At 37.3% G+C, this 26,623-nt stretch overlaps 1 protein-coding gene and 1 long non-coding RNA gene across 2 annotated transcripts in view; one reads left to right on the plus strand and one right to left on the minus strand.

Annotated features, from left to right (window-relative positions):
• Window positions 1–23,281, plus strand: part of LDB3 (LIM domain binding 3) — a 112,539-nt gene extending 89,258 nt beyond the window's left edge. Inside the window, exons 12-18 of the mRNA XM_058028995.1 lie at window positions 345–506; window positions 8,671–8,798; window positions 14,125–14,425; window positions 15,644–15,824; window positions 18,033–18,153; window positions 19,473–19,588; window positions 20,788–23,281. Of these exons, the coding sequence (XP_057884978.1) occupies window positions 345–506; window positions 8,671–8,798; window positions 14,125–14,425; window positions 15,644–15,824; window positions 18,033–18,153; window positions 19,473–19,588; window positions 20,788–20,877 (1,099 nt within the window). The 3' untranslated portion in view covers window positions 20,878–23,281. The remainder of the gene's footprint in view (window positions 1–344; window positions 507–8,670; window positions 8,799–14,124; window positions 14,426–15,643; window positions 15,825–18,032; window positions 18,154–19,472; window positions 19,589–20,787) is intronic.
• Window positions 1–26,623, minus strand: part of LOC131086164 (uncharacterized) — a 37,983-nt gene that overhangs the window by 3,432 nt on the left and 7,928 nt on the right. Inside the window, exons 3-4 of the long non-coding RNA XR_009114727.1 lie at window positions 7,506–7,579; window positions 4,969–5,083 (exon numbers count right to left, since the gene is read on the minus strand). This is a non-coding gene — a long non-coding RNA (uncharacterized LOC131086164). The remainder of the gene's footprint in view (window positions 1–4,968; window positions 5,084–7,505; window positions 7,580–26,623) is intronic.

Consider the following 26,623-nt stretch of genomic DNA (forward strand, 5'->3'; position numbering starts at 1 on the left):
TATATGAGCTTACAAGACTGTGACAGCTCTTCATAGCCATTTCAGTCCTGAGTGCCACATTTCCTACCACTGGCATCAGTGGGAGCAGGACTGAAGTGCTCTTTAACACCTGGGGTAAATTTCATTCAAGCAGGACCAATGCTGCATTGCAGTCTGAACTGCACAATGGAAAAGGCTGAACAAATGTCTTTTTTTTCCTTTGCATAATTGTGCTTTTCCCTCAGTAACCCAGCCAGCTACTATGTTTGCAGCTGCAGGTTCAAACATAGTAGGTTTTATGCTCTCCATGTAAATGCACGCCTTCTTAAGATGCTTCTTGTTTTATTTAATTGAACTCTAATTAGTACCCCTGTTGAGCATGCCCCGGTGGCTCCCAGTTCTGCTGCTCCTGCACCACATGCTTCAGCACCTCAGCCTGCTCCTGCTGCTCCAAGCACAGCCAGCCTGATGGCAGCACCAGCCACCACCTCAGTAGTGCAAGAGGCTTTCTCATCCTCCTTCCAAAGGTAATGCTCCATTGCTTTGTACCCCTCTGGCTTTGGAAATGCTGCATACACATTCTCAGCTTAAGAATGTAGTATAAAAAGCTGTAACCTGGTTTATATGCTTTTATATATTTTGGGGGATGGGTTTTTTAGAGGTTTTTTTTTTCATGTGGGGTTTTTTTCAGTTTTGTGATATGTTGTTCATGTTTGCATAGAATTTGCAAAATAAAACCGCCCTAAAAATAACTTCATTTTCAGAAAGCAAGTCTGGGCTTAAAATAAGAAATGTTTTTACACTATTTATAATAAAACCAAAACAACTCCTCATCTTAGTTGCAGTGAATGAAGATTCTTTTAATAGTGTTTCTGCAGTAGGACAAGAAATGGAAAATTAGAAGATGTCATTTACTCACATGATTGAGCTTACTGTGTCTCAGCAGATATCAGTAAAACATGGTGGACACTTGATGATTGACTTGCTCTGTAAGTTAAATCAATTCATTTCTATTAGATTTATCTGATCTTTTTTTCCTAATGAGAATTAGCCTTTGAGCTGAAGTAAGTTTCAAGGAGATGCATTCCTAACACTTGTAGCACAGTGGGAGTTACAGTTGTATATGAAAAACTGTCAGACAGCTTGTGAGGAAATGTGTGGGATTTCTACAGCTGTCACTTACTTTGCAGTCATTTTGGAGATAGTAAGAGTGAGTTTTTTGGTACATAATATTCTTTTACCTTTGGGGTTTGCTACATGAATATTCTGAAAAGATGTCTATTTTAGCATGCTTTTAAAATCCAAGGAAAAACACATGTCCAGTAATATAAAACACTTATAATTGAGACCTCAGAAGTATCATATTTTAGGTATGTATAAATGGAATTGGAAATGTTCTCTTGACCCTACTTCTTAATTAATTTTTCCTAGTTGACTTGCATTATGTGTATATACCAACTAATTGGTTTTTTTCACTTTAGTCAGTTTTTACCTAGCCATGACCTACCACAATGCAGTGGTTTTATTCCAGACAGCAAAGGAGGTTTGAAAAAGGTCTTATGCTCAAATTCAGAACTGGCCTGAGAGGCACTTCCACATAAAATCATGATAAGGTTTAAATAATTTTTATCCCTCAGTTGAAACCATAGCATGAAGAAAATGTACCTAGTATCTGCTTCAGACAAAAAAAAAAAGCCTCTACTAAACTAATCATTCAAATTACTTCTGGTTTTGATAGGACAATCTTCTGTCTGGGACTGGGCACAGTAAAATGTTTCTCTTGTATTTAGACTCAAACATCTTCAGATCTTTCAGATAAAAGCATGTATCATTGACAAAAGTCCTGTCCTGTAAAACTGCCTTTCTTAATTATTGATAGTCTGGTTTTAAAATGTTTCCACAATGTGTGCATTTAGCCTTGTGTTTTGTAAGGATGTGCTTGGTTGTGCTATTCTGTAAGTCTGCAGATGTGTGCTACAGAAAACATGTCCCTGGTAACCATGCAGCAGTTTTCCTGTATCTGAATGCTGCCAGAGCTTGGTTCTGATGCCATGATTTGTGTCCCTGTTAAATCATTTTGTTCATGCTTTCATGCTTTTATGTGTCTTCTGCAGAGTTCTTGCAGCCCCCAGCTCTCTTTCCCAGCCTAAGCCTTTCCATGGGCCCAAGAACATGTCATTAGCAGCTTCCACTATTTCATCTGCTATCTCTTCTCAGTCTAGGTATATCTCTAAAGCTCTCTTCTTTTAACCTAATTTGTTTTGATTTTGTATTATGCTCTCTGACATGAGGTTTTCAGTTTCTGAAGGGATTGAACTGGAAGAGAAAAAGCACAATGTGTTTAAAAGAACAGCCCCTTCCTTATCTTCTGCATGACAACCCAGCTAGGAAACAGCAACATTTTAGATGTAGGATATGTGACCACAGGGTCCTCTTGGAACAGAGGTGTTTCACTTGGTTGGTATGTGCTGATTTTACCATCCTGAAATGAAAATACTTGCCTAGAAACACTGGGTGAGAATGATGGACCATTTTTTTCTTGGTGGAAACACAGGATCACAGGAATCTTTTATCACTAGAAAGTGGGAATGCTGCTGTACTGCCTCACTTCCAAGCCTTTTCACTACTTTCATAACACTTTGACAACTAACAGAGAAAAGCAGGTGGTTTAGGACTCATTTGAACACAATTTGAACAGTCTTAAGAAATAATAAACTAAATCGGCAATACATTTGAGATTGTAATTATCCATGTGTGTCTTATCTTTATATTAAAAAATAGTTAGGAATTATCCAAAGGTGATGTTTAAAATTGACAAAGGGCACAAGTTTGAAGGCTTGAGTATAATAAAGGCAAGAAATACAATGGTCTTTCTCAAGAGAATCACAGAACAGTTAAATGCTTGGCACAGGAAGTATTTAAGTGCAGTTTGGTTGGCTTCACATCACTGAAACCAATGCAAAACTGAAATAGCTACAGAACAAAACATCAGAAGAGTTTTCAGTTTTAGGATGTGAACATGTCTGTTTCCAGCCATGGGACTTCCATAGGAGAAGTAATCCCAGTATGGAACTGATAAAATATAAGAAATAAAACTGACTGCTGATGAGTGGAAGTACACCAATTGTAACTTTAGTTTCAAGAAGCCCCTTGTACTCAGGTAAGGTTCCTTGCTTTCCAAGCAATAATAACTGTGCATATTTGAGTTTGATTAAACACTGGCATGCAAAACCTATTATTTTTCCTGAGCTACAGAAAATACTTGATTTTAGGGCTTCTTTCAGCTGAAGATTGAAATCAGTCAGAAGATGAAACTAAATGGAAGCTTTGGTGACTACTCTGTCCAGACAGAGTGCATCTATTCATGTTTCACCATCTGCGTCTTAGAACCCATCAAAATCCTTCCTAAGAGCTTGTTTTCATTCCTGCCTTGGAAATCATGGAATCACAGAACGGATTGGGCTGGGAGGGATCTTAAAGATTATCTAGTTTCATGAGCAGGGACAAGTTAAGCAACAATTATGCATAATTTACATATAAACTGCTAATAAATTAGTATAAAGATAACCCGTACTTGCTGACACTACTTGCATGTCTTTCTTAGAGCTAATGTAATACTGTTTTTTGATTGAGCTTTCTTCCATTTCCCTTAAATTTTATATGCATTTAATGGGAGAAGGGAAGTAGTGTGAGGCCTTGAAACCATATGAATTCATTTATAGTTATGTACCAACATGGACTAATCAGTGTGAAACAAAATTTCAAAGAATATAAAAAGAAAGATGACATTGAGATATTGAGGCATTTGAGTTGAAAGTAAATGAGTGAATTAGATTGCCATGGACCATTGCTACTTTTCCTGGCCCTTTGAAAGGAAGTGACTTGTCTGGGGAGGCTGTGTCTCCACTCTTGAAAGTTTTCAAGACATCACTGGCTAAAACATGGAGAAACCTGGTCTGACCTCTGAGCTGGCCTTGCTTTCAGCAGGTTAGATCAGATTCTTCCTGAGGCCTCTTCCAACATCAAAGGGTCTGTGAATCTATAAAAACATCTGTCCATTTCCAAAAGAAATGCTCTAATCAGACTCCTAAAACCTCTTGCTGGCACCTGGCCACATTTAAAAGATCTACATCATATCAACTTTATACACTGCTGCTTTGTCAGTGGATGACACAAGTGTGTTCTGTCATCTGCTTGCCTGTTACCAACAGGCAAATGTTACTGTCTTGGCTTCAGCAAGTCTTGGCACATAAGGGCAAATCAAAGACTTGTAGGACCTGTAGAAATTTGGTTCCTTGATAATCAAGTACAAGAAGTGAACTCTGGTTGGTTGGTTGGTTTTGGATGGCTATCTTGCAGCTGGAATAGCTTCTTTATCTTGGTGCGCTTCTTCCATGTATGTTTTAAAAAGTGTTGTGTATTATAGCTGGTGTATTCAAATGTAAGGGAATGAAAATGGCTTCTAAATTGATCTATAATTCAAATTTTTGGGCATCTGGTAGTTTTCATTTAGAAATCAAGTAATGCTTTAGGATGCCAAAATTCAGACTTAAAAATCCAGTTTTAGCTTGACATATACCAGAAGAATATTGAGCATTTAATATAATTTTATTAAAAAAAAAAAAATTACACCATTGTTTTACAGGATGGGGATGTCCTCAGGTAGATGAGGCTGAGATTTTATCACCATTATTCCAGTGTTTGATGGTTTTTTTTCCCTTTTAGATTCTTTAAAAATATCCACCAAGAAAAGGCGAGAGGCTTTCTTGATCAATATCCTTAACTATTTAAATCTGATTTTACACTTTAGTAGATCCTGTTCTATAGTGACTTAGCTTTTGTGAGCATATGCATAACACAGAAGAGGAGTGAAATCTTTATCATGTTCCTGAAGAGGAGTGTTTGAAGTAAATCACTAACCTTTAACAGATTGTGTTACTCTTTTACATCTGCAGTGAAATCTGACTTACTGTTATCTGTTCCACTTACAATCTCACTCAAAAGAAGCAAGCACAGCAGGAGAGTTTTGAATAAGCTTGAAGCTCTTCAGGGATGGGTTATTCCATCTAGAGGATTAAAGCAGGGTGCTCCATGCAACAGCACTCTGGGAATACAAAACCAGGAGAAACAATGGAAGGAGTTACAATTATGGTTCATGGTTCTAAAAGCCAAGTGTAGCTTCTGATCCAGAGATTTTAATCCAAGCACTGTGTCCATGGTAAAGGGAAGAAAAAATCTTCTCCAGAAGTTAGGAAAATAACTGGCATAAGGCAGATCCCTGGTGGTTCTGGGAAATGTGGGCTGTGCCCCTGTGGGGTGGGATTGATGCTCTGTAGCCCTGCACTGCCCTGCAGGACCTCTGTTCATTCTGAATCCTCTCGTTTCTCAGATCATACATTGTGCAGGCTTTCAAGTACTTCCTGTATTTGCATAAATGACTCATTTATGTTCTGAAATTACACTGTTTCCCCAAGGGGAAAAAAAAATTGCCTAAGACTGTAGCAATGGAAAGGTTCTTCAAGACAAAAGTTGAACACGGTGGGTGGATATTTCTGTTTCAGCTATGCCAGCCTGTCCTTTCCATGGGGTTGTCCAAGCTGCTCACAGGCTGGGGCACTTCCCTGATCTTTGGCCTTTGGTTCATTCAAGATTTGCTTTTCAGATTTGATGCAATGTAAACATGGCACTGAGAAAAATCCCTTGTATTTTTTTCTGCTCATAAAAATAATTGGAGTTCCACAATCAAATAGCAAGATCAGATAAGAGTGACTTATGGAGCTCTCAGCTCATTGACTTATGTTATCACTCGTCAGGTGTCACTGTGATTCCCAGCTTAAATAAGAAAACAAAATGTAATACTCATGTAATTATAAATATGCACATGTTGTTTACTTCAGCATTTAAGAGCTCTTCTTACTCATAGGAAATTCATGGTAGGGCAAGATATCCCAATCTTTTGTGTATATTTTTTCAAATACCATTTTTGTCTCATTTTAGTTTCAACCGGCATTCTTCCACCTCCATCACCTACCAGTCAAAGCAGAGGTATCAAACTGTTTTGTGCAGCTATTCTACCTTAAAAGCACTTAACAAACCAGTTTATTGCTACTAGTAGGCATCTAGTGAAGCGTTAACATAAAAATGATCTGCTTAGAAATATTTACTCTTTCTTTTTCTGACAACTAATAGTTTTCAGAGCCAGTATTTAATTTGCTGCCTGTCACATGCCATTGACTGCTACAGATAAATTCAATGAAGTTGCATTCACTGCTTTTTGAGATGCCAGTGCTTCTTGCTCCATTAAAGCATCTTTGGTGCTTACAACATCTTTTTATTCTTTCTTAATTTCCTTCTTTCTTGTTTCTTTTTTTCTTTTGATTCTTTTAATCACATGCCATTTCCTTTTCTTCAGCAGAAATTTTGATAAATCTTTTCTTTCACTAAACCCTTAATGATGTAGTATAACACTTTATTTCTCTTTGATAAGCTTTCTTATCTTTCTTACTGTATTTAATATGCATCATAATCATGTAAAAGGGTTAAAAGGATTCAGTGCTTCTTTTAATTTTGCTTTGATTTTGGTGGTACTATAAATGTGGGGGGAAGGAGGGTGTTGTTTTGGGGTTTTTTTCAGCTTCATTTCCCTGAACACAAGGAAATCTGTGGTATGGTTTTACTATGCTATTATATTTGGGAAACACTTGAATTTTGAATTACCATTTTTCTTCATGACAGTTTAAGTATTACTAATCCGGTTCAGAACTTCTTTGTTTATTTTCTGCACTAAGAGAGATTCGAATAAGTCTTTCTAACCATTGCATCTGTGGACCTGGGAGTAGACTTTCCTAACTGGATGACATTTTCAGATTCAGGCAGTGCAACGCATAATTTTAAAATCTTTTAACCCACATTGTAAATACTGGGCACTGAGCTGTGTAGTTTCGCCTGAATATCAGATTTTAAAACAAGGACAATTCTTTAGCTGGTGTTTAGCTGATGGCATTTTGAAAGCTGTGGGTGAAGCCAGAATGCCTACAGTGTCCCTGTGCTATGGCAGCAGCAATGGCCTCTGTCCAGTGATCCTGAGCACAATGTCTTCTGAGGCACCTCACAGGAGATCTCATCAGGAAATAGATGGTAGGAATGGAACCCAGAAGGTTTGAGAGTGCTTAGGACAGCTTTGGCAGTTACAAAGCACAGCAAAGTTCACAACAGAATTTACAGTGAATACAAACCCGGTATAATAGTTTATCTTGGAGAGTTGTGTTCACTCATGGTACAATGGACCCAAATGCAGGCCTAAGCCCTAACTAGGTACAGAAATAATTAGCTACAGCCACTGTAGCAATAGCTAAGTTTCTAGGTCTTGCTACATAGACAAAATAAATTAGCCTGAGGCAGAAATGCTATGCAAACTAAATCTATAATAGAAACACTGTCAGAGCATCAGAAAGCTACATTGAGGACAGGTTTATTTTGTGCAAAGTTAAAAATTGAAAGTTTCCATTCCTCAGAATGTTTCTTACCTGTAGTGGATGAAATGTGCTGGGTTTGCCATGTGAGATTATGACGTGTTTTCTCCAAATGGCATCTGTTTCCACTGTTAAAGAAAGTAAAGTCAAGATGGACCAATAGTCTGGGAAAGATGGATGCTTCTTTTCATATGCTGAGAAATGTTTTCCTACAGACAAACCCACTTTGGAAATAACTCATTAGCTGTCAGCACAAATAGATAGGGATCTACTTCATAGGGGAAGTGACACTGAAGGGAAAAAACAAGCAAAACAGTTTCCAGGGTGAGTGAGAAGGATGTTCTGTAGTTGAGTAGGTTTTTCCTACATCTCATTATCTGTTGCTTCCCTTCCTTTTACTTCTTTATTCTCTCTTGCTTGCTTTGACTCTGATGCTCTTTTAGCAGTCTGTGAAGCACAGGAACTACAAACAGAATCATCCCAAGTAACTGGCAGATCGAAGAGGCATATTCTTTAATCTGTTACTGCAATCAAACTGAAAATCACCATCTAAGCCATAAGATAGAGGAAAAACTCTTTCTTACTGACGTTTGGAATCCTGAGCAAATGTTTTTATTTAGGACTGCAAGAAAGTGCATCATACTATTGCATATTGTATGGTTTTCTTCTGAAGGATGAATCTGAACAATAGGAAAATTAATGTAAATTTTTCAGTCTAAATAGGGAAAAGGCTTAGTTTCTGAAAAATTTTTAAATATTACTTCAATATTTTTGAAAAGACTTAGTATATAAATACTAATTAACATTTGTAATAGCAGTAATTATGCTGAACAAGTATATTTTTAAGTTCACATGTAACTCATTGATTTATCTTAGACAAGACCAGGCCTTTTTGTTTGCAGAGGAGCAGAAAACACAAACTTTTTATGCAGTTTTGTGAAGTCTGATCCCTTGTTACTGAGAGTTTCAAATTTATCATATTCCCTCAGCAAGCTATTTTCTGTGATGACAACAGCAGCAAACTTGCCATTACTTAAAATCCTTATTTGACTAATTTTTCTTTCCAAATAATTGTCCAAGCCTTCCTTAGCAGTGACAAAGACTGATGAATCTCCCAGCATTCCCTCTTGGAGTGCTCTGGATGCTGCCAGTTCTGTTACTTCCTGATCAGTAACTTTTTCTGTGTATAAAGTTGTTCACAACTCCATTTTGCTTTTAGAAACACTACCCAGTCGTATACAGCAATGCCAATTTCTGGAGGCTACAGTGAAAGTCCTGCTCCTTCTGCTGCTTCAAAAACGAGAGTTGTTACTACTGCCAGCATAAAGCCCTCTGTCTACCAGCCAGGTAAGGAGCCCTCAAAGTACTGAAAAGATTCAGAAAAAAAAAAATGCTCACACATTTCTTTTGGAAAAAGAAAATGTAGAAAGCACATATTTTGTACACAGATGTACCAGAAGGTATTTATTCATGTGGGTCAAAATGTTGCTAGTTTTGCCTCAGATTATCTGAAGATTGAGGATTATGTTATATTTGTATTCTACTTCAGAGTTAAAATGTGAAACAAACAGAGGGTAAAATAAAAGCAAGGGAAAAGTCTAATAAAAAATATGTAGCCTGATTTTTCAGAAGAAATAAATTTGAAAAATAACACAGTGCATCCAATTAGGAGCCAAGTGACACTACAGAATTGAGAAAATGGCTAAAAAAAGAATGCACAGTTCAGGAAGGTGGTAAAATAAGTGGAATTTGCTTGAGTAGGTTATATTTGCAAAATAGGTAAGACCATATATTTAATTTCTCAAACTTAGGCTTATATTTGAAATAAAGAATGAGGTATTTAAGCACCTCATGATGCTATTCCATTTCCCAGAGACAGTAACTTAAGGAATATATTTGGTTATTCATTCATGTGGAAAATATGCTCCTTGATATTATCTAAATTCCCTTGGTATTAATGTGTTACAAATGGACTGAGCTTCTAAAACCATTGATGACCAAAATGTGAACCTTCAAACTGAATGAATTAAATGAGACAGCAATATAAGTCTAAAGGCAGTTCTGTTTCAAATTAAGGTTTTTCTGATCTTAGTAAGAGAATTAAAAGTTGATTTATATCTTTGCAGTCAAGTAAACATGAAATGGCCAACAATTCTAACAGTCTTAAGCTCTGTCTTCTGTAATGTTCTATTTCTGGATCTACTGAAATTAAACAAATGTAGGAATTTTAGTTAGACATAAAGCAGACAGACAAATCAATTGATCCTTATATTTGAGACATAAAGGTAGAAAAAGTCAAGTCAGAGCTCTCATGAGCTATTTAAGGGTCTCAAAGCAAATAAACCTTCAGCTCCTCCTCACTTGCTTTTGGTTAAGTGCACCAGTGTATACCATGTTCTCACTCAAGGCAAATGCTATTGGTTTTGACTTAAAAAGATGATGACAGCAGATTTATTTCTATAATGCAGAAGAGAGCAAACTCTGGCAAGTCAAAATATCTCCTAAATACACTGACTGATGTTAAGCCCTGTGCTCATTTGGGGAAATATAAGCTCCAGTTCAATATACAAACCTACCACAGAAATATATCTGCAGCTATTTCCAATTATTGGCTGGATCTGGTAAAGTCAAAGCTGGCTATTGAATTCTACTTGGAATTGAGGAAAGGCTTTTGTTTTCTCCTGGTTTGGGCATCTTCTTTTCACTTCCTTACATTGCTGGTGTTCCTTTGCAATTCCTTATGTTGCTGCTTTTGAGCCTCATTGCCTCTCAATAAAAGCTTAAATAGTTGGCAGAGAAAGAAAATTCCTCCTCTACTGTTTAGGAGTTTGAAATATAATCATTGAATCCTGAAGTGACTGGTACAAGAGAGGTTCCAGGCAGAGATTTCAGGGAAGATGTTTGGTTCTTGTGTTGGTACTATGTAAGTGTTATGTATTTGATGTAGCACTTCAGAGTGGTTTTGGAGCATGAACTGACCTCAGAGACAGTTGCAGAGCAAATGGGAAATTGCCACTTGGGAAGAAATGGAGGAAATAGCATTTCCTGTCACAGATGGGAAAATCAATAGTACTAAGAAACAAACCACCAGGACAGTTAGAAAACTTCCTCATCCAACTTTGTCAATGACTGGCTTCCCTTGGAAATATGGGGCAGCAACTTCCAGATTAAAGCACCAACCAACAGGCTCATATATTCAATATAGAGACTCCTGAATCAGTCACTGAGAGGGTTTACAAGGCTCTTTTAATGTCCGGTTGAAAATAAAACCCAAACAAACTGAAACAAGTCTCAAAATGAAACTGCTTTGTTGAGTATCAGGCTCAGATGGGATTTATCAGGCAGTCTGCACTTTTCCTAACCTAATTCAGGAAATTTTCTGCTGCTCAAGATCTTTTGGTTTTTTTCCAGTAGAGAAAGCTGGGAACTCTGAAATCTTCTCCCTAAATTTGCTAACCCGTGTTTTAAAGGCTTCTCTTCTGAGCAAGGCCCACTAGATGGCAGAACATGCCTGGGTATTCCTTTCCCGCAGGCATTCCCAGACCAGCACAGCCTTTCAGTATCCCAAGCAGCTCCAGCTCCACTTCTGTACCACGAAGTAACACGATGCCTAAATGTAAGAGAGCAGATCTTTCCTTTTAAATCTCTCCGTCCAACTGGCCTACTTGTGCATGCAAAATCGGTCAAGTGTAAAGGCCTGATCTGCTCTTTGAGGAATTGCTAGAGAGATTCCCACAGTTCTGAATGAACTTTATATCGAATCCTAAGCACCTTCAATACTAAAACAGCAGCTTCCACACCATTATTTCATTTTAAGTTCCCATAAATAACAGTAGTGTCTCCCTATAAAACATCATCTGCTCTGCCATCTACTCTGTACTGTAACAGTATATGGGAAAACTTTGACTTTCAAGGATGTGGCCGCTAAGTGTAGAACAAACCATATCAGTTGTGGTTATTAATTTATTTTGTTACTGATAATAATAAAGAGTAACACTTATGTCATCTACTAACAAAGGGAAAAAAAAAAGAAAAAATGTTCTCACAGTGCAAGTCTGTGTGACCAAAGCATTTGAGACTCTATAAATCTTTGCTTTACTACATCAGTCTTGGTAATGTGCCTTTGTCTGGAGAGAAAATAGCCACAGGCCATAAATGAAGAGCTGAGAGGGAGAATTCCAGCTTTCCCAGAAGCAAGGAATTGGCTTGTTCCCATTCCTGTTAGAGAGATCTCTTCTGCCATTCTCTCAGGACAACAATAAGGCCATTCATTCTTTCCTATTCTAAGAGAACATGAGGGCTGAGAGAAACAAGGTGATAGAGGCTAAGTTGCTGAATTATTTGAAGTATTCATTTTTTAACAGTTAATGTTCAACTCATAGAATACTAGTATTTTGAGAATATATACTGAATCTTAATACTTTTTTTAGCAGCAAACAACCCCTTTTTTCTCTTTCTTCTCTAGTGTTGGAAGACTTTTTGAAACACATAAACATTCAAAGTGAATATGTATGACAGTAGCTACTAAGACAAAAGAATTGTTCATATAAGCTTAGGGAGGGATGTACTTCTAAGAAAATAAGATAATTCCCTTTTAATGACAATTGCTAAAATCTCAGAGTTAGTGAAATCTTTCTAATATGTTGCAGTGATACTATTTTGAAGCAATAGTAATTGCAGCTTGTTCACAGGATGAAAATGTATTGTAATAAATCAGGCTTGTAAAATTAAATTTTAACAGCTGAAAAGAGAACTCGGAGCAGATGCAAACATCTAAATTGTCATTTAGCAGTAATTGCTCTGGTACTTTATTTTAGTAGCTGGAAAAAAAATCCTATTTTGTTGTTTTATTTTGGTTCTCTTTTTTCTGTTTCTTTATTTTACTGCAGCAAATAGAAAAGAAAGAGTGAAAAGAAGTAGAAGGTAGAGAGAATGTACTTATGTGAGCTGAAGTCACTTTGTTTAATTAGCCTCATAGGTGGAAGCCTTATGAACTCATCAATTAGAGATTAAATATTAACTTCTAATTTTGCTTATCTTAATACCATAATCATAAATAGCAAGAGCCTCAGGATCTAAAGAGATTGCATATAAACTCTGTTCTGAAATCTTTAAATACTGTTTACCATTTCCAAGTTAAAAAAAAAAAAAAAAAGAAGAAGAAGAAGCCTCAAGCTAAGGTGGGATACAGTTTTATGAAGCAGAAACATTGCTGATATTGTACCATAAGAAGTTTTTATCCAGAAAATGCACTAGATTCAACTCTGACCTCAATAAAAAGATCCCAGGGTGATCACAGTGCATTGATATATATGCAATTTAAGCACTTGCAAATTGCCAATAATCAGTGGAAATTATTATGTGGCAGGGTGTGGGCTGAGGAAGCGGTGTTAAGTCGAACACAAAGTTCTCACCACTTAATTCTTCAGAAAGATCCATGTTACTTTCAGAACCCTCTTGGCTGAAATACCTTTCTGCCTGCAAGCCCCTTAAACCTGTACAAGTTGTATTTGGCTGTGATTTTCTTGGTGCTGGGATACTGTGTGGAATGTTTGCCCAGACTTCTGGAGAACTGGCTTCTGTTCCCAAGCCTGTGCTCTCTCATTTGGGCAAAACACTTCAGCTCTCCAAGCTTCTTTTCAATCATTTGCTTTGTTTTCCTTGCAAAGGGAAACTGCTTTTAGTGCTCCTATACTTGGCAAAGTGAGGCTGTTTCTTGGGCAGTAACTTCAGTTCTACATAATGCAAGATCTGGCATTTTGAAAGGAGCGGGATAATGGGAAAACTTGTCAGTATGTGCAGGCCCTGGCTCCTGCTTATTTTAATGTGATAAAACTCCACCCAAGATTAGAGCCTGGTGCACACAAACAGAGACAGACTGCACTGAGGGTTTTATGTGCTAGTCAAAGGGTGGAAGAGAGAAAGGATAATATTCTGGTTTACACACAGGAACTGAGGCGCAGACACTCTCTGCTTTGCTCAGAGTTTTACAGGAAGTTTGTGGCAGAGCCAAGAACTGAACTGAGATCAGTCATAACCACAAGTCTGGCCTTCCTCTAAGTGCTGTTGGCTTTATCTTGCTGGTCATGTGAGCTGAACTGGCTCCCTCACTATTGCTTCCAGTGCTCTCTGTTTTCCCTGTGGGAGCTTGTTTTTCTTCAAAAACCTAGGAATAAACCTCCAAATGATACATAACAGTGACTTCTGTAGAACATACTGTATTTTAATTAATATAATGAGATCAAAAGTTAAGCATAACTTACTGAAATTCTGGGGAATTCTATCTAAAACTTTACTATATTATCTGGCTTTTATATTTTTAACCTGTCTTAAACAGATTGTATGGCAGTCTTTGACATTATCACACAATTGTCATATCCATTCCTTCAAGAAAATGAAGAGATGATCTTGACAGTGGTCTCCATAAAATCTGTAAAAGCCAGTAGGCAATGATTTCTGTAATGCATGTGTATGAGAAGTCAGTGATTGTGCTGATATCCTTGACTTCAACCCAGAATAAATGAGAAACAATGAGATAGGCCATAATTACTATCACCTAAAGCTTTTATTGTATCTGTGTCATGGAGTGCCCTTTGCTAAGTGTTGCTGTATTAACAGTAGAAGAAAAAGCCTTTAAAATCTTTCTTGGTTTCTTTTGGAATACTTCAAACAGCGCCAGCACCAGTTCATTCCTACACCCCTGCCAACACGGAGCCTGCGAGTCGCCCCCCCTGGGTAACAGACGACTCCTTTTCCCAGAAATTTGCACCTGGAAAATCCACCACCACCGTCACAAAGCACATCCTTCCAAGGGGTGCTCCGGTGCTGTCTCCTACCACAATTCCTGCTTACCCTTCTCCAGTTTCACCTCCTTCCCAGCCCCCTGCCTTAGCCCGGGGAACAGTGCAGAGGGCGGAGCGTTTCCCAGCCAGCAGCCGAACCCCTCTGTGCGGGCACTGCAACAGCATCATTCGGTAAGGGCATGGGCCTTTGGAGAGGGATGAAGCAGAAAAAAAAGTATCGGAGAGACTGGTTATTGTACATTAATATACAGTTCCAGAGCCTAAGACTCTGTTAAATTATCCAGCAGGGATGTCTGTTGTCTGCCTCATTAATTTAACATTTCCAGAGCTCATTTTGTTGTTGTGTGGTTCACTTTTTATCACTGCAGCGTTATACATGCTAATTGTTTGGCTCTTGGATGCTGCAACAAATCCCTGCTTGATTTTAAACAGGTTTCTGGTGCTAAGGTAACCCTTTGAAGGAGGTTCGTGCAACTTTATTGGGAGAGTCAGGGGGCTGGGAGCAGAGGGGGGATTGTGGAGAGAAATGGAACAAGGCATCATTTTGGAACAGCAGCCAAATGTAATGTTGCTTTTGTGTCTGGAGAAGGATAATGCCTACACTCTATTACCAGTGATTCATAGCATGCCTATCCCTGCTCTCCCAATTCATTCTGCTGGACCAGTGCCTACTGTTAGCCTGTGCACTGCTCTCCAACTCTAAGTAATCCATGTTTAATGACAGTCTTCCCCGCTAAAAGGAGCTAGTTTGGTGATGTGGAACTGTTGATTATTGCCCTTCATATATTCTGGAATGGAAATATTCCAGTAATAATCATTATATCTAACTACAATCACCAGAGTCAATCACCAAAATGAATTTAACGTGTCTTCCACATAACAAAACAGCAAGTTGTCACCTGATAGTCTGACATTTCTAGAACATGCTGCGTGCAGTGCTGTCAGACAGAAAGAAGGTAGGAGACTTTAGGAGTTGTTGTGAGGTGTGGGTGTGTAAGGATGGAAATTTGCCTGTTATTTCATGCTTTCAAATGGTAGCATTGTCTTCTGTTGCCTTTGGCCTTTTCCTTTTGTCTTTGCTTCTGCTTACAAAGACCACTTACAGCTATGCAGATATGAAAACAATTGATTTTTCCAACAGTTGTTTGGAAATGCAGTCTATGAGATCAAACAATAATGAAATGTTTTAACCAATGTGTTTTGAGTAATGGTCTTGAAAAAGACCACTTCTATTCAGATTATTTTAATATGCACTTCATGGTTCAAGTAGCTTTTTACGTGTGTTCATGGTGTCTGAGAAAGTGGGTTTGCAATCAGGGTCAGCCATTCAACTTTTTTTTCACAATACAAGATTAAACGAGATTACAAATAAGTTATGATTGTTTCCAGAGGCCCTTTCCTGGTAGCCATGGGTCGCTCTTGGCACCCAGAAGAATTCAATTGTGCTTACTGCAAGACATCCTTGGCTGACATGTGCTTTGTGGAGGAGCAGAACAGTGTGTACTGTGAGCGCTGCTATGAACAGTTCTTTGCACCAACCTGTGCCCGATGCCACACTAAGATTATGGGGGTAAGAGAACAACAGTAACCCTTTCTGCAACTGCCTGGATCCCTGAAATAGTGAAACAGTTTAGACTGTAAGCAGTGAATGCAGATGTTTTATTATTTCATCCTTTTAAGACTTATTCCCCAGCTTGTTGGTTATTTCCTTATGAGAAACATATTATTTTATAATAATTTTTTTTCCATCAGAAGTCTTGGATATTTCTGTACCTTATTGAGCTCATAGATGGAATATGTAATCCAGGTACCATCTCTCTGAGTGTAAAATTAGTAATACTTTTTGGATAGGTTTTTGCTTTCTGATACACACTATGTTAGTTTTATCTCTCTCTTCTTTATAGTAAGACACTTGAACTGAGTTTTTGTTTCTTACACAGGATTTAGTCAAAATTTCAGTAGAGAAATCAGTGATGATGGCAAGAGGTCCATTGCTCTTGTTGCACCTCACTGTTAGTTGGCAGCACAGCTGTTGACGAATTCTGCTGGTTTCTTATAGTTAAGAGAATACAGAATAATTACAAAGATCTGGACTCCACAAAGCCAAAAATACATGCCACTTTTGTCTTAAAGGACTAATGTACAAGTAAATGTACAATTTAATTTGCTCTCCACATACCTCAGATGGTGGTGTGGGTGGAGTACCATCAATAATTTTATCAGTGTGTTTATGCATGCAGTTGTAGTGAATGTATGACTCAAATGAAGAAGCAAGGAGTCCCCCACTGGTTTTTCACTGCTTAGCTGTCACCTTTTGACATCTGTCTAAATGTTGGCATTACAGATGCTCTTCTCTGCAACTGTCAGTTAGGGGTGGCAGCATCAGACATTGATGGTGAAGCTCTGGCTCCAACCAAGTCTTGTTTGCTACTGCAGCAGAAGGAGCAATTTATAGCAGAGTGCTGACTTAACCTACCTAATGAATGCTGGCACAAATCAGTTTCCCATTATGGATTTTCATCAGGAAAATAGCAAAGATGCCAGCTGCCTCTATTCATATTAATAAGATTTCTCAAGCTATTTTTGTGTCTTACCTCACTGAGGTTCCTAAATGGATCCAAACCTATTTATCAGCAATAGTTGTTTTGCAAACAGTAACAGAAGTTAATGAATCTCAAATGGTGATTCTCTAATGAGATATATGGCAAATCTAAATTAGACTGTTTTGTCTATTCACTGGATTGAAAGCATGGAAGAGGACTTCAATCCATTTTCTCATAATCAGTGGACATTAAAAACAATCTTTAAAAGACAATCAGAGTCTATGTGTATAATTGGAAGCAACATAAAATAGGATCTAGATTCTCAGCTGGTATAAATCAATGCTGTTTCACTGAAGTTAACAAAGTTAATTCACAGCAGTTATGCAGCTGGCCCTTTGAAATCTGGGCTGTTGGACAGAGATACACTGACCAACATCATCCTGGCTACACATAAGATTGACAAATTAGCAGGTAACTGTGCACCAGAGCCCAGTACAGCAGCTTCCAGGACTTGGAAGACTTCTGTATGACAAAAGAAAGAAGCAGTAATAGAGATTTCTCCATACTGCACAGAAGTAAGAAGATGATAAAACCTAGATGTACAGCTGAGGAGAACATCAGTTGCACAGAATTGGGGTTTTTTTGTGGTAAACATGTGGGTTAGAAACAGACATGCAGACTCTTTTTTACTAATCATATAAGTTAAAAGAATCTTTCCTATTTTATTTTTTTCTTTTAGATTTTTACATTAGTTAGTGAATTGCTCTTGTAAGAAGCATGAAGAAATTACTACAGAATCTGGATTATTTTGAAACAACAGACTTACACCACTTATTCCTGGTCTTAGAAAATTACTCTTTGAAATTTATTTAACAATTCATACTCTTGCATGGAAGAGTTCATACTGGTCATGGAAAAAATAAGCAGAATCTTTGTGCAGAATCCCTCCTGCAACAGGGACTGGGCATGTTGATACAAACTGCTGGCTGAACCATGTTGTTTCACTTTGGCAAGTACATCGTTCTAGAAAGCTTGCAGTCCTATTTCCTCTTTCTTTCCAGAAGGAGCCCAATTTCTGTCATAATTCTTTCTTTTGAGGAGGGGAAATGGCTGATATAGAAAGGAAGAATTTAGAGCATCTCTGCCCTGTGTTAGTTCTCCAGGAGGAAGTTGCAGGGCTGGCTATTCTGCTGGAGATTTTTGTTTGTTTGTTTGTTTGTTTGTTTGTTTTACAGGAAGTGATGCATGCCCTAAGACAGACTTGGCACACAAGTTGCTTTGTCTGTGCTGCTTGTAAGAAGCCATTTGGGAATAGCCTGTTCCACATGGAGGATGGGGAGCCCTACTGTGAGAAAGGTATGGCAGTCTGGACAGTTCTGCACAGAAATTGTGTGCTTCATGTTCATGGAAGCATGTAAGAATATAGCAGCTGGGGAACAAAATTATATCAGTTCCCCATCCAGCATGGATTTTGTTTCCACTCTCCACATATACAAGTGTTTGGGTCTGTATTTTTCTGCAGTTTATATGAGAGAATGGCAGAGCACTGATCTTTGCCTCAATGTCCACAATGCCTTCCCTCACTTCTCTCCCTTATGCATTACCATACTTTGCACTTCCTTCCCTACACATTTTCCCCTGTTCCACTCCCCTCCTTGGTAGATTCTGCTCACCAGAAATGGAAAATTAGTCTTCTAGGGCAGCCCGCAATCCTGAGTTGCTGGAGCTGTGACCTCTGATATTGTTGCCTCACTCTAGAATCGTTCAACCAACACTTAGGAAGAGATAGATCTGCACAGATGTGCAGCACACGGTGGTGCAGATTTTGCTTCCTGGCTGCTGCAACAAACAAACTGCTTCTTGCCAGCTAAGAAAGGGAAAGGCCATGTTTTCCCAAAATTATACTTGCCATGCAAATGAGTTGCCTGACATAGTCAGGAAGGAGGTTAAGGTTTAAGTGGTATATTCTCTCTGTATTCCCCTTGTGCATTCAGAGAGGTCCTGGCCTACTTCTTTCTGGAGATTCTTTTCTTATGGTTATGCAATTCAAATTTTACAAGTCAGAGTAGCTCTTAGTGAAGAAAAAAAAAAACATGCAGCATGACTGACTGGGTACCTACCCTTTAAAACTGGAGGTTTTGTCAGAACATCAAATAACTCTCATGGATTCCATATACCTTTGGAATTTCCACTAATATTTTTCAATGTGAAACCTTTGCAAATCACACTTGATAAAGATGTATTCATCAGTCAGTATGGGGTTTCCATAATGTTCTCTCTTTATGCAAAAAGGACATTATACAGGCATGGAAACTTGTAACATTCTCTTGTCATTAGACTCTTGTACAACCATATTTGTCCTATGAACACATTCCACATATACTAAAGCTAATTTGAAAGTATTGTGAGCAACACAACTTCAAATTCCATGGATTTTTTTGTCTTCTTCTGCATTTTTGATGATTAATGTCATACTAATGGGGGTTCTGGACTGAGTTTGTATTTAAATAATGAAAGAAAATAAGCATGTTTCAGTGGGAGTATTTCAGTAAATGTAGTAGGAAACTTAGCAAAAACAATCAAAACATTCATTGTCTGGAAAAGTTCTATTTCTTTTGGACTTAATATGATTATGTTAAGAGTTTGTTCTAAGTTTGCTTCTTGTTTTATTTTAGATTATATTGCTTTGTTCAGCACAAAATGTCATGGCTGTGATTATCCTGTTGAAGCTGGAGATAAATTCATTGAAGCTCTTGGACACACTTGGCATGACACCTGCTTCATTTGTGCTGTAGGTTCTACATCAAATACTATCTCATTCCTTTATACTCCTAAATTGTGTAATAACATCAGAAAACCTGAAAGCAGTAATAACTAACATATGCTTAAGGATGCAGAGGGATGAAATTTCATTCTTTACTTCCATTTGGAGAAGAATGGAAGGAATTTTCCTTCTCCTCTATAACTTTTACTAGAATTATGGAATTTGACCATCATAAGTGAGTGTTTTCTAATAAAACATCCAGTTTTAGATAGTACATACAGCAGTACAAACCACTATTGCTGTTATTCTTTCCAGTGTTTGCCAAATAGAGATAGAGCAAGACTGAAAATAAATTAACACCATACTGAACAGTATAACCATAATCTTACTTACAAAGCAGTGAAGTTTGTATTTCCATGCTGAATGCTTGTTGAAACTTGCAAAAAGAAGTCTGTTTAGAGAGCATGAATAGTAATTAGCATAGAAGTTGGTCAAACTCATCAATCTGTGGTGTGCACATAGCTCTGGAGAGTGGCCATATTCCCACACTCTGCACACAAAGCAGAAAAATCCATATGATAAACAGTACTTTCATCTGGTTCTAATACCACTGAGCAGCTCTGCAGCATATTATTCCTAAAGTAATAATATCTAGAATCTCTAATTAGCTAAAAATAGTATGTGGGCCACACCAAACTGACAGCGACAATTTCTAATGTTTGTTTAAGTCTAAAATTTAGGTAGACTAGTTGAAAGTATAGAAATGTTTATAAATATCTTAAGCTAAACTAGCTTTATAAAAAAGTGTTTTGTGAAAACTGAAGTATTTTGGAAATTTTAACATAGAAAGGAATACTAAACAAGTTTCCTTCACAAGCTAACAGCTCTTAATCACTTATAAATATTGATTACTACAAAGACACTTTCTCTGAATATTTCATGTTATTTTTTTTTGCTTGTTCATTTGCCCTAGCTACCCCATTTTCTGTAGAAATTATAGTTTTATTATGTGTTGTTAATATGCAATTCTCACAGTGGGGGTCTTTTTAAGGACCTAACTTGATTTCTTTCAGTGGGTTAAATCAATAGTAAATCAATACATGACTCCTAAAAACTACCAAAAAAATGCATGGGCAGAAGAGCAATACATTTACAACTGATAGTCACATCTTTCTCCCTTTTCTTTTTCCTTAATTATTCCTGATTGCATTTATTATTAATTCTAGGTGTGCCATGTGAATTTGGAAGGTCAGCCATTCTACTCCAAGAAGGACAAGCCCCTGTGCAAGAAGCATGCCCATGCCATCAATGTTTAGAAGAAGAGTTATAGTCAGTAATGCTGGGGTAAAACAGATGACTAACTGGGCAATCATCAAGTTGATAACCATGGCTAGCACTTCTCTTGGTAAAAGCTAGACATTGGTACTTCTCAAGTTTAACTTTATCCTCTTTCATAAATGCAGAACGTGCTTTTTGTGAAGTTCATACCAAAAACTATGAGCAGTCAAAACCATGAACTAGTCCATTATTATAGCAACAGTTGGGGGAAATATTGAAATTAACTAAAAACATTATTATAAAAAGTAATGTGCAAATATAGTTTCAAGTTAACTACCCACAGCAGTTTTACTGCTTAGACCACACACTGGTGTTTAAAAACAACTGGAAAAATACTTCTGTATTAAGTCATTTTCTTTCACAGCAAGAATGAGTAAGTGCCATATGTACAGTCATCTGTAGAACCAAAGGCCGTAGCTTTCAAAGGGAAATAAATAGATTAGGGCTTCCTCTAGGAAAAGTGAGTGCTGTTCCACTATCTTGTGGTGCTGCCTCATAGCATCAGATATTTTAGATTCTTTCCAAATAACAAGTCTGCCTTGAATCCATATGTAGCTGGGAAGCCTAGGTGACAATCCATAACAGTTCGAAAATAAAATGGTTGGGTCAGCCTTGCTAGTGCACTTGGCTTCTAGGTGCACAGTAGATAATTCACTTTCAAATGGTAATGGAAAAGGACAACTGGCTTTCTCCAAATTGCTCTTACATTAAATGGAATACTGCTGACTGGAAAGGCCAGCTTTTAATTCAAAACCAGTTTTCCTTTCCTCCTGTGGAAAAAAAAAAGAGATTCAATCTTGCTTTGGTTTCTAATTCCCACTGATACCAGAGGGAGGTAGGAACCTACATCTGGACCTTCACAATAGTAAACACAAAAGAAACACATCCATCTAGCACAGCTAGGTTGTGGGAGATAGCTTGCAAAAATTCCCTCCTCTATCCCACATAAATAGGAAAAAGGCTTTTTTTTTCCTATAGTAATTGAATGTGTATCAAAAATCCATAAGGCAGCAGGCACATTCTCCTTATTCCTTTCCTTACCTTAAATGCAGCACATCATGAATTGTAGCAATATTTGCCATTGGAAAACAGTAGCTATGTTCCAACAATTAGGATTACCATACAGTCATCTATCCTAATAGCTTGAGAACAACTTTCAAGTTGTTCAGACAGTTATTTATAAAACTCTTTTTTCAAATAAGCAATACTTATAGTACTGATAATACTTTTGAATTTTTGAATATCAGTGACTTTTATATGGGAGACAGCAGTTCTGTCTGATGGAGTTAAGATGGAAAGTCTGATCACCATTCAAGCTTTATTAACTCATTTAAGTGAGAATTATGATGTGTGTGTTGACAGCTTGCAGTACTGACAGTTTTGAATTAGTACTTCTGAGGCTGAGGATGCTTTCTGTGGGCCACATGCTGGTGCCATCTGCACCTATTTTACCTTGTGTTCTGAGTAGCAAAAAATTACATAATATTGTCTGTCTTGTCCCTCCCATGGGTTATGACCATTTCATTTGTGTGTCTTTTAAGGGATGAAAAACTATCTAAAGCTTGGGGAGGAATAAATGAAATTTGGAGCTCTAAAATAAGTGTTAAGTTAGCTGCAGGCAGTCTGCATCTTGGACAAAAATAACAACCTGAACTGCCTGTGGCAGTTTTGACATGTATGACCTGTATTTATTCAGTAGGTATCTTAGTTTTCACTGATCTTAGCAGTGATCTGATCTGAGTTGCTACAGGGTCAGATTTTTGTATGCATGAATTATTCTAGAACATTAGTACGTTATATGCAAAGCCTTTTTCTTGTTTGTTTGTTTGTTTGTTTGTTTTGGGGTTTTTCTGTCAGCAAGCAAATTTTCTGTTTTCAGTTGGTGCTGGGCTGGTGTGAATATGGTCCCATAGATTACAAAATCCAAAGATATGGCCCATAATATTCTCCAGAGGAATAAATCATAATTATGGAAGTTAAATATTTTTTTCCACTTCTATTTGACTTCATTAAATACATATTCACAACAGTGAGAAAATTCTACATTTCCTTTTCATTTTTCAGTGCCATTCAACAAAATGCTTTTTATTGTTATCTCTTATTTGAGAGAATTCACATCAGCATACTCTATACTGAGACTGCATTGAAATGATTCTTTAGGCAGATTTGTGTCAGTGTTGGCCACTGACTGGGACTAATCTCTGACTGCAACATCAGAATAGGGAGTCAGGCTCCATGGGAAGGGCTTGTGATGGACACTTCAGGAGAATTTCATGAGGTCCTTCCCCTCTGATCTGCATGTGTTTATTTGTGTGTGTCTCATTCTCCCCTCCACCTTCCCCTCCATGTCCCTGTGAGCTTCCACACTGCGTGTCAGAGTTGGGTGGGCAGGGAGGCTGGGTAGGGGCAGCAGGATCACTGCAGTCAGGGAGAGGGCTTCAAGTATGAAATTAGGGTACAAGGGGCTCCCATAGCCCAGAGAGATGGTTTGGATGTGTACAGAGGGGTGAGCAAGGATCCAATCTGGTACATCTGAAGTCTGGACTGCAGTAGAGGGAATGCAGTGGATGTGAGCAGAGCTGAGCTGGCTTGCAGGGTGGCAGCAGTGAAAGTGCAGCAGCACAGACTTCAGTGGGAGCTGTACTGGCTTGAGAGAGTGCTGAAGAATTCCTTGGGCAGAGAACCTGCACTGTAGCACATGCCCTGACTCCAGCTGGTGTCTGAGCAAGTGAGATTAAAGCTAGTTTACATATGAGGTACAGCGATATCTCTGAGGGAAGAACAGAGATACCCTGAGGATTATCATGTTATAAAACTTTCCTGTTATGACTTGTGCTGCTTCATAATGTGGTCCAAAAATAGGGAATCCACGTACCTGCCCTTGATATCTATATTAAGATATAATTTTTGCACATATCTGAACAAGGAATTTGTGAATAATAATGTAGCATTTTAACTTTCACAGGGGTAGAATACCACATAACTGCTGATACTCTTCTGCTACATCACTTTGTGATATGAAGAGGAAAAAATGCATATATATATAATAATATATATCTCTAAAATTCAAAATACAGCCTTTTAATGATCATGGAAAATAATGTTGTACAAAAATATGCAAGATGAATAATGTGTACTTGATTATGTTTTTATGTCTTGTAAGAGATGCCTGAGATAAGTCCTAAGTTCTTCTGAATATTTCTTTTCATTCTAATTAATGTGAGGTTTTACTCAATAAAACAAAGATACTGTACCTCTGAATGATCAATTAAAAATATCAGTCTTTTGTCTAACTAAAAAGTGTTCAATAACTTTGCAGTCAAAAGATTCAAAAGTTTTTTTTAATGCATTTCTCTCTTTTGATGTTCTTTTTGCAGAACAGGGCAAAGTAAATGTTTCCAAATGAAGCTACTTTCATTATCTGCACAAAAAAAAAAAAAAAAAAAAAAAAAAAACAGTCTTAGAACTTTTTTTCATTAGTTTTCACTATATTGGATTCACACATTATACAATTCTCAATACTAAAACCAATTAAAAACAAGGAAAAATATTTTTCCATTGCTCCTTCAGCGGTCAGTACTTTGGGTGAAATGTTTGGCTGAAGATTACTTGTATTTATGTTTAATAATGTGAATGTCCACAGCACTGAACACGTTCATTAGTGTCTAATGCTGGGCACACTAATGGTTTTTTTGCAATACTCATCTCCTGGTAGTGGATATTAATTTGTTTAATATTTATAAACATCAGAATTTGAAACTGAGTGATTTATTGCCTGCAGTGATCATATATTAGAAGTCTAGGTTTTATAAGATTTTGACATGTTGACTTGATGCCACAAGTGCCCTTGCTTTTAGATAGATATTTTTTCCTGAGTTCCTAGTTATTTCAGAACAGAATGTCTGGTGGTTTATGAGATGTGAGTAACTACCTTGCATGGATTATCTGTGCCAACATGAATAAAACAGTCTAGTAATAAAAGCAATGTGCAAAATCAGTTAAAGCTTTATGATTTGGGTATATTTATTAATATGCCATGTGAGCAGCTGACAGCTTTCAGCCATGTACTATCATTAAGAAAGCATACCTAAGCTTGTACTCTCTACTTCAGACCTGAAAATAAAAATTAAAACTATTGGTTTCAACTTTATTGTATATCAGTCTTGAATATTTTACTGACAAAATAATGCTGTTTCAAACAAATACTAGTATGCTTAAAAGATGCAGCCTGCTAACAGTACATGTTGTAACTCAGCAAGACCTTTATAGTTCCAGACCTTATTGTGTCAACAAATACTGTTTATAGTAGCTTTGTAAGGGGTGGGTAAATTCTCTCTTCAGTTACATTTATGCATCTGCAAACAAAGTTTGGCTGCATAAATTCAGGTAGGTGTTCTACTGTTTCTCAGCAAAAGTTACTTAAAATAAACAAGGTGTTTTGAACACCCTCATTGAGCTCTAGTGCCAAGAAATATGTACAAATGAAAGGATGACTTCATATAACAATGTCTTTTATAAAAACAGCCATTTTGTGCATTCCTGTTGCACACCCCTCAGAAATGCAGGCATTTTAGAGATACAACTAAGTATATTAAACATAATTATGAAGTTAGATGATAAATGAACAGACTTAGATTTAGATGCCATTACCAAGTACAGCATTAGGAATCACGACTTCCTGCATTTTTTATTTTATTTCCCAGCCCCAATTTCTGTTTACAATGTGCAGAAGAAATGCAATTGAAAAGAATGCCCAGAATGTATGCAGTATTTTGTCAGATGAAAATTGCTGTTTTTCAGATTGTCTGTTCTGACCTTTAACCTTTGCACAAGACAGTGCTTCCTAAACTGTGCACTGTGATCCCTGGAGAGTGCAGTTGTTGGAACTGGAAGCAATAGAGGCAGAAGCAGAGCACCATGCCAGCTGACAGGGTGGAAAAGGGGAATAGAGCAAAGTTCATTAGCAAAGGACAAGGTGCAAAATGTGTGACAAATGTTGCATTAAGGGATTCTTAACAGACATTCTTTAAGAGAGAATATTGCTCTGAAGAAAATGGAGATTTCAAAAGTATAGGCTTTGGCATTGTTTCCCCTCCCACCCCATTCATGCATCTTGAATTCAAACAGTTTGTGCTGATTAAGAAAGGAAGGAATGTGTGAATAAGGTTGTTGAAACCATTATTGAATACACAATGAAACGCTTTGTTCTCCCAGGCAAATCAGAGTTATGGATGAGATTCAGACTATATTCAGGCATAAATTCTGTGCTGTGAGCCTATGAAATATGTCCTTGGATAGCTGTTAAAATACATTTGTTCCTCCTCTTAAGAAGATTACATCAAAAGAAAACAGTAACAAACGTGTGTTGAACTAATAAGGACTGTCAGGCTGAGTCACAAGAATTTTCTCTGTAATAAAGACAAGAAGGATTTTTTAAACAAAGCTAAACTTTTGAACAAAACGTTTTTCCTTTAAAAGTTTCCAGATTATAACTGTTAGGGAATAATAAATTAGTATGCATAAGGTATCATTAATAAATCTGTCTCTACTACAAAAGTATTTTCTAATCTTACTACTTAAGAAATTGGATTATTTTCATTTATGACAAAGATGTTATGGAAATTCTTCTGCTTCTACTTAGTTTTACTGTGCATAGTGTTACTGAAAGAGTTGAGATTTATTTTTCTTTTAATTAGAAGACATAGATAAAGATACAACCTTGAA

Source organism: Melospiza georgiana, chromosome 8 (genome assembly GCF_028018845.1).
Source record: "Melospiza georgiana isolate bMelGeo1 chromosome 8, bMelGeo1.pri, whole genome shotgun sequence".
NCBI classification, from domain to species: domain Eukaryota; kingdom Metazoa; phylum Chordata; class Aves; order Passeriformes; family Passerellidae; genus Melospiza; species Melospiza georgiana.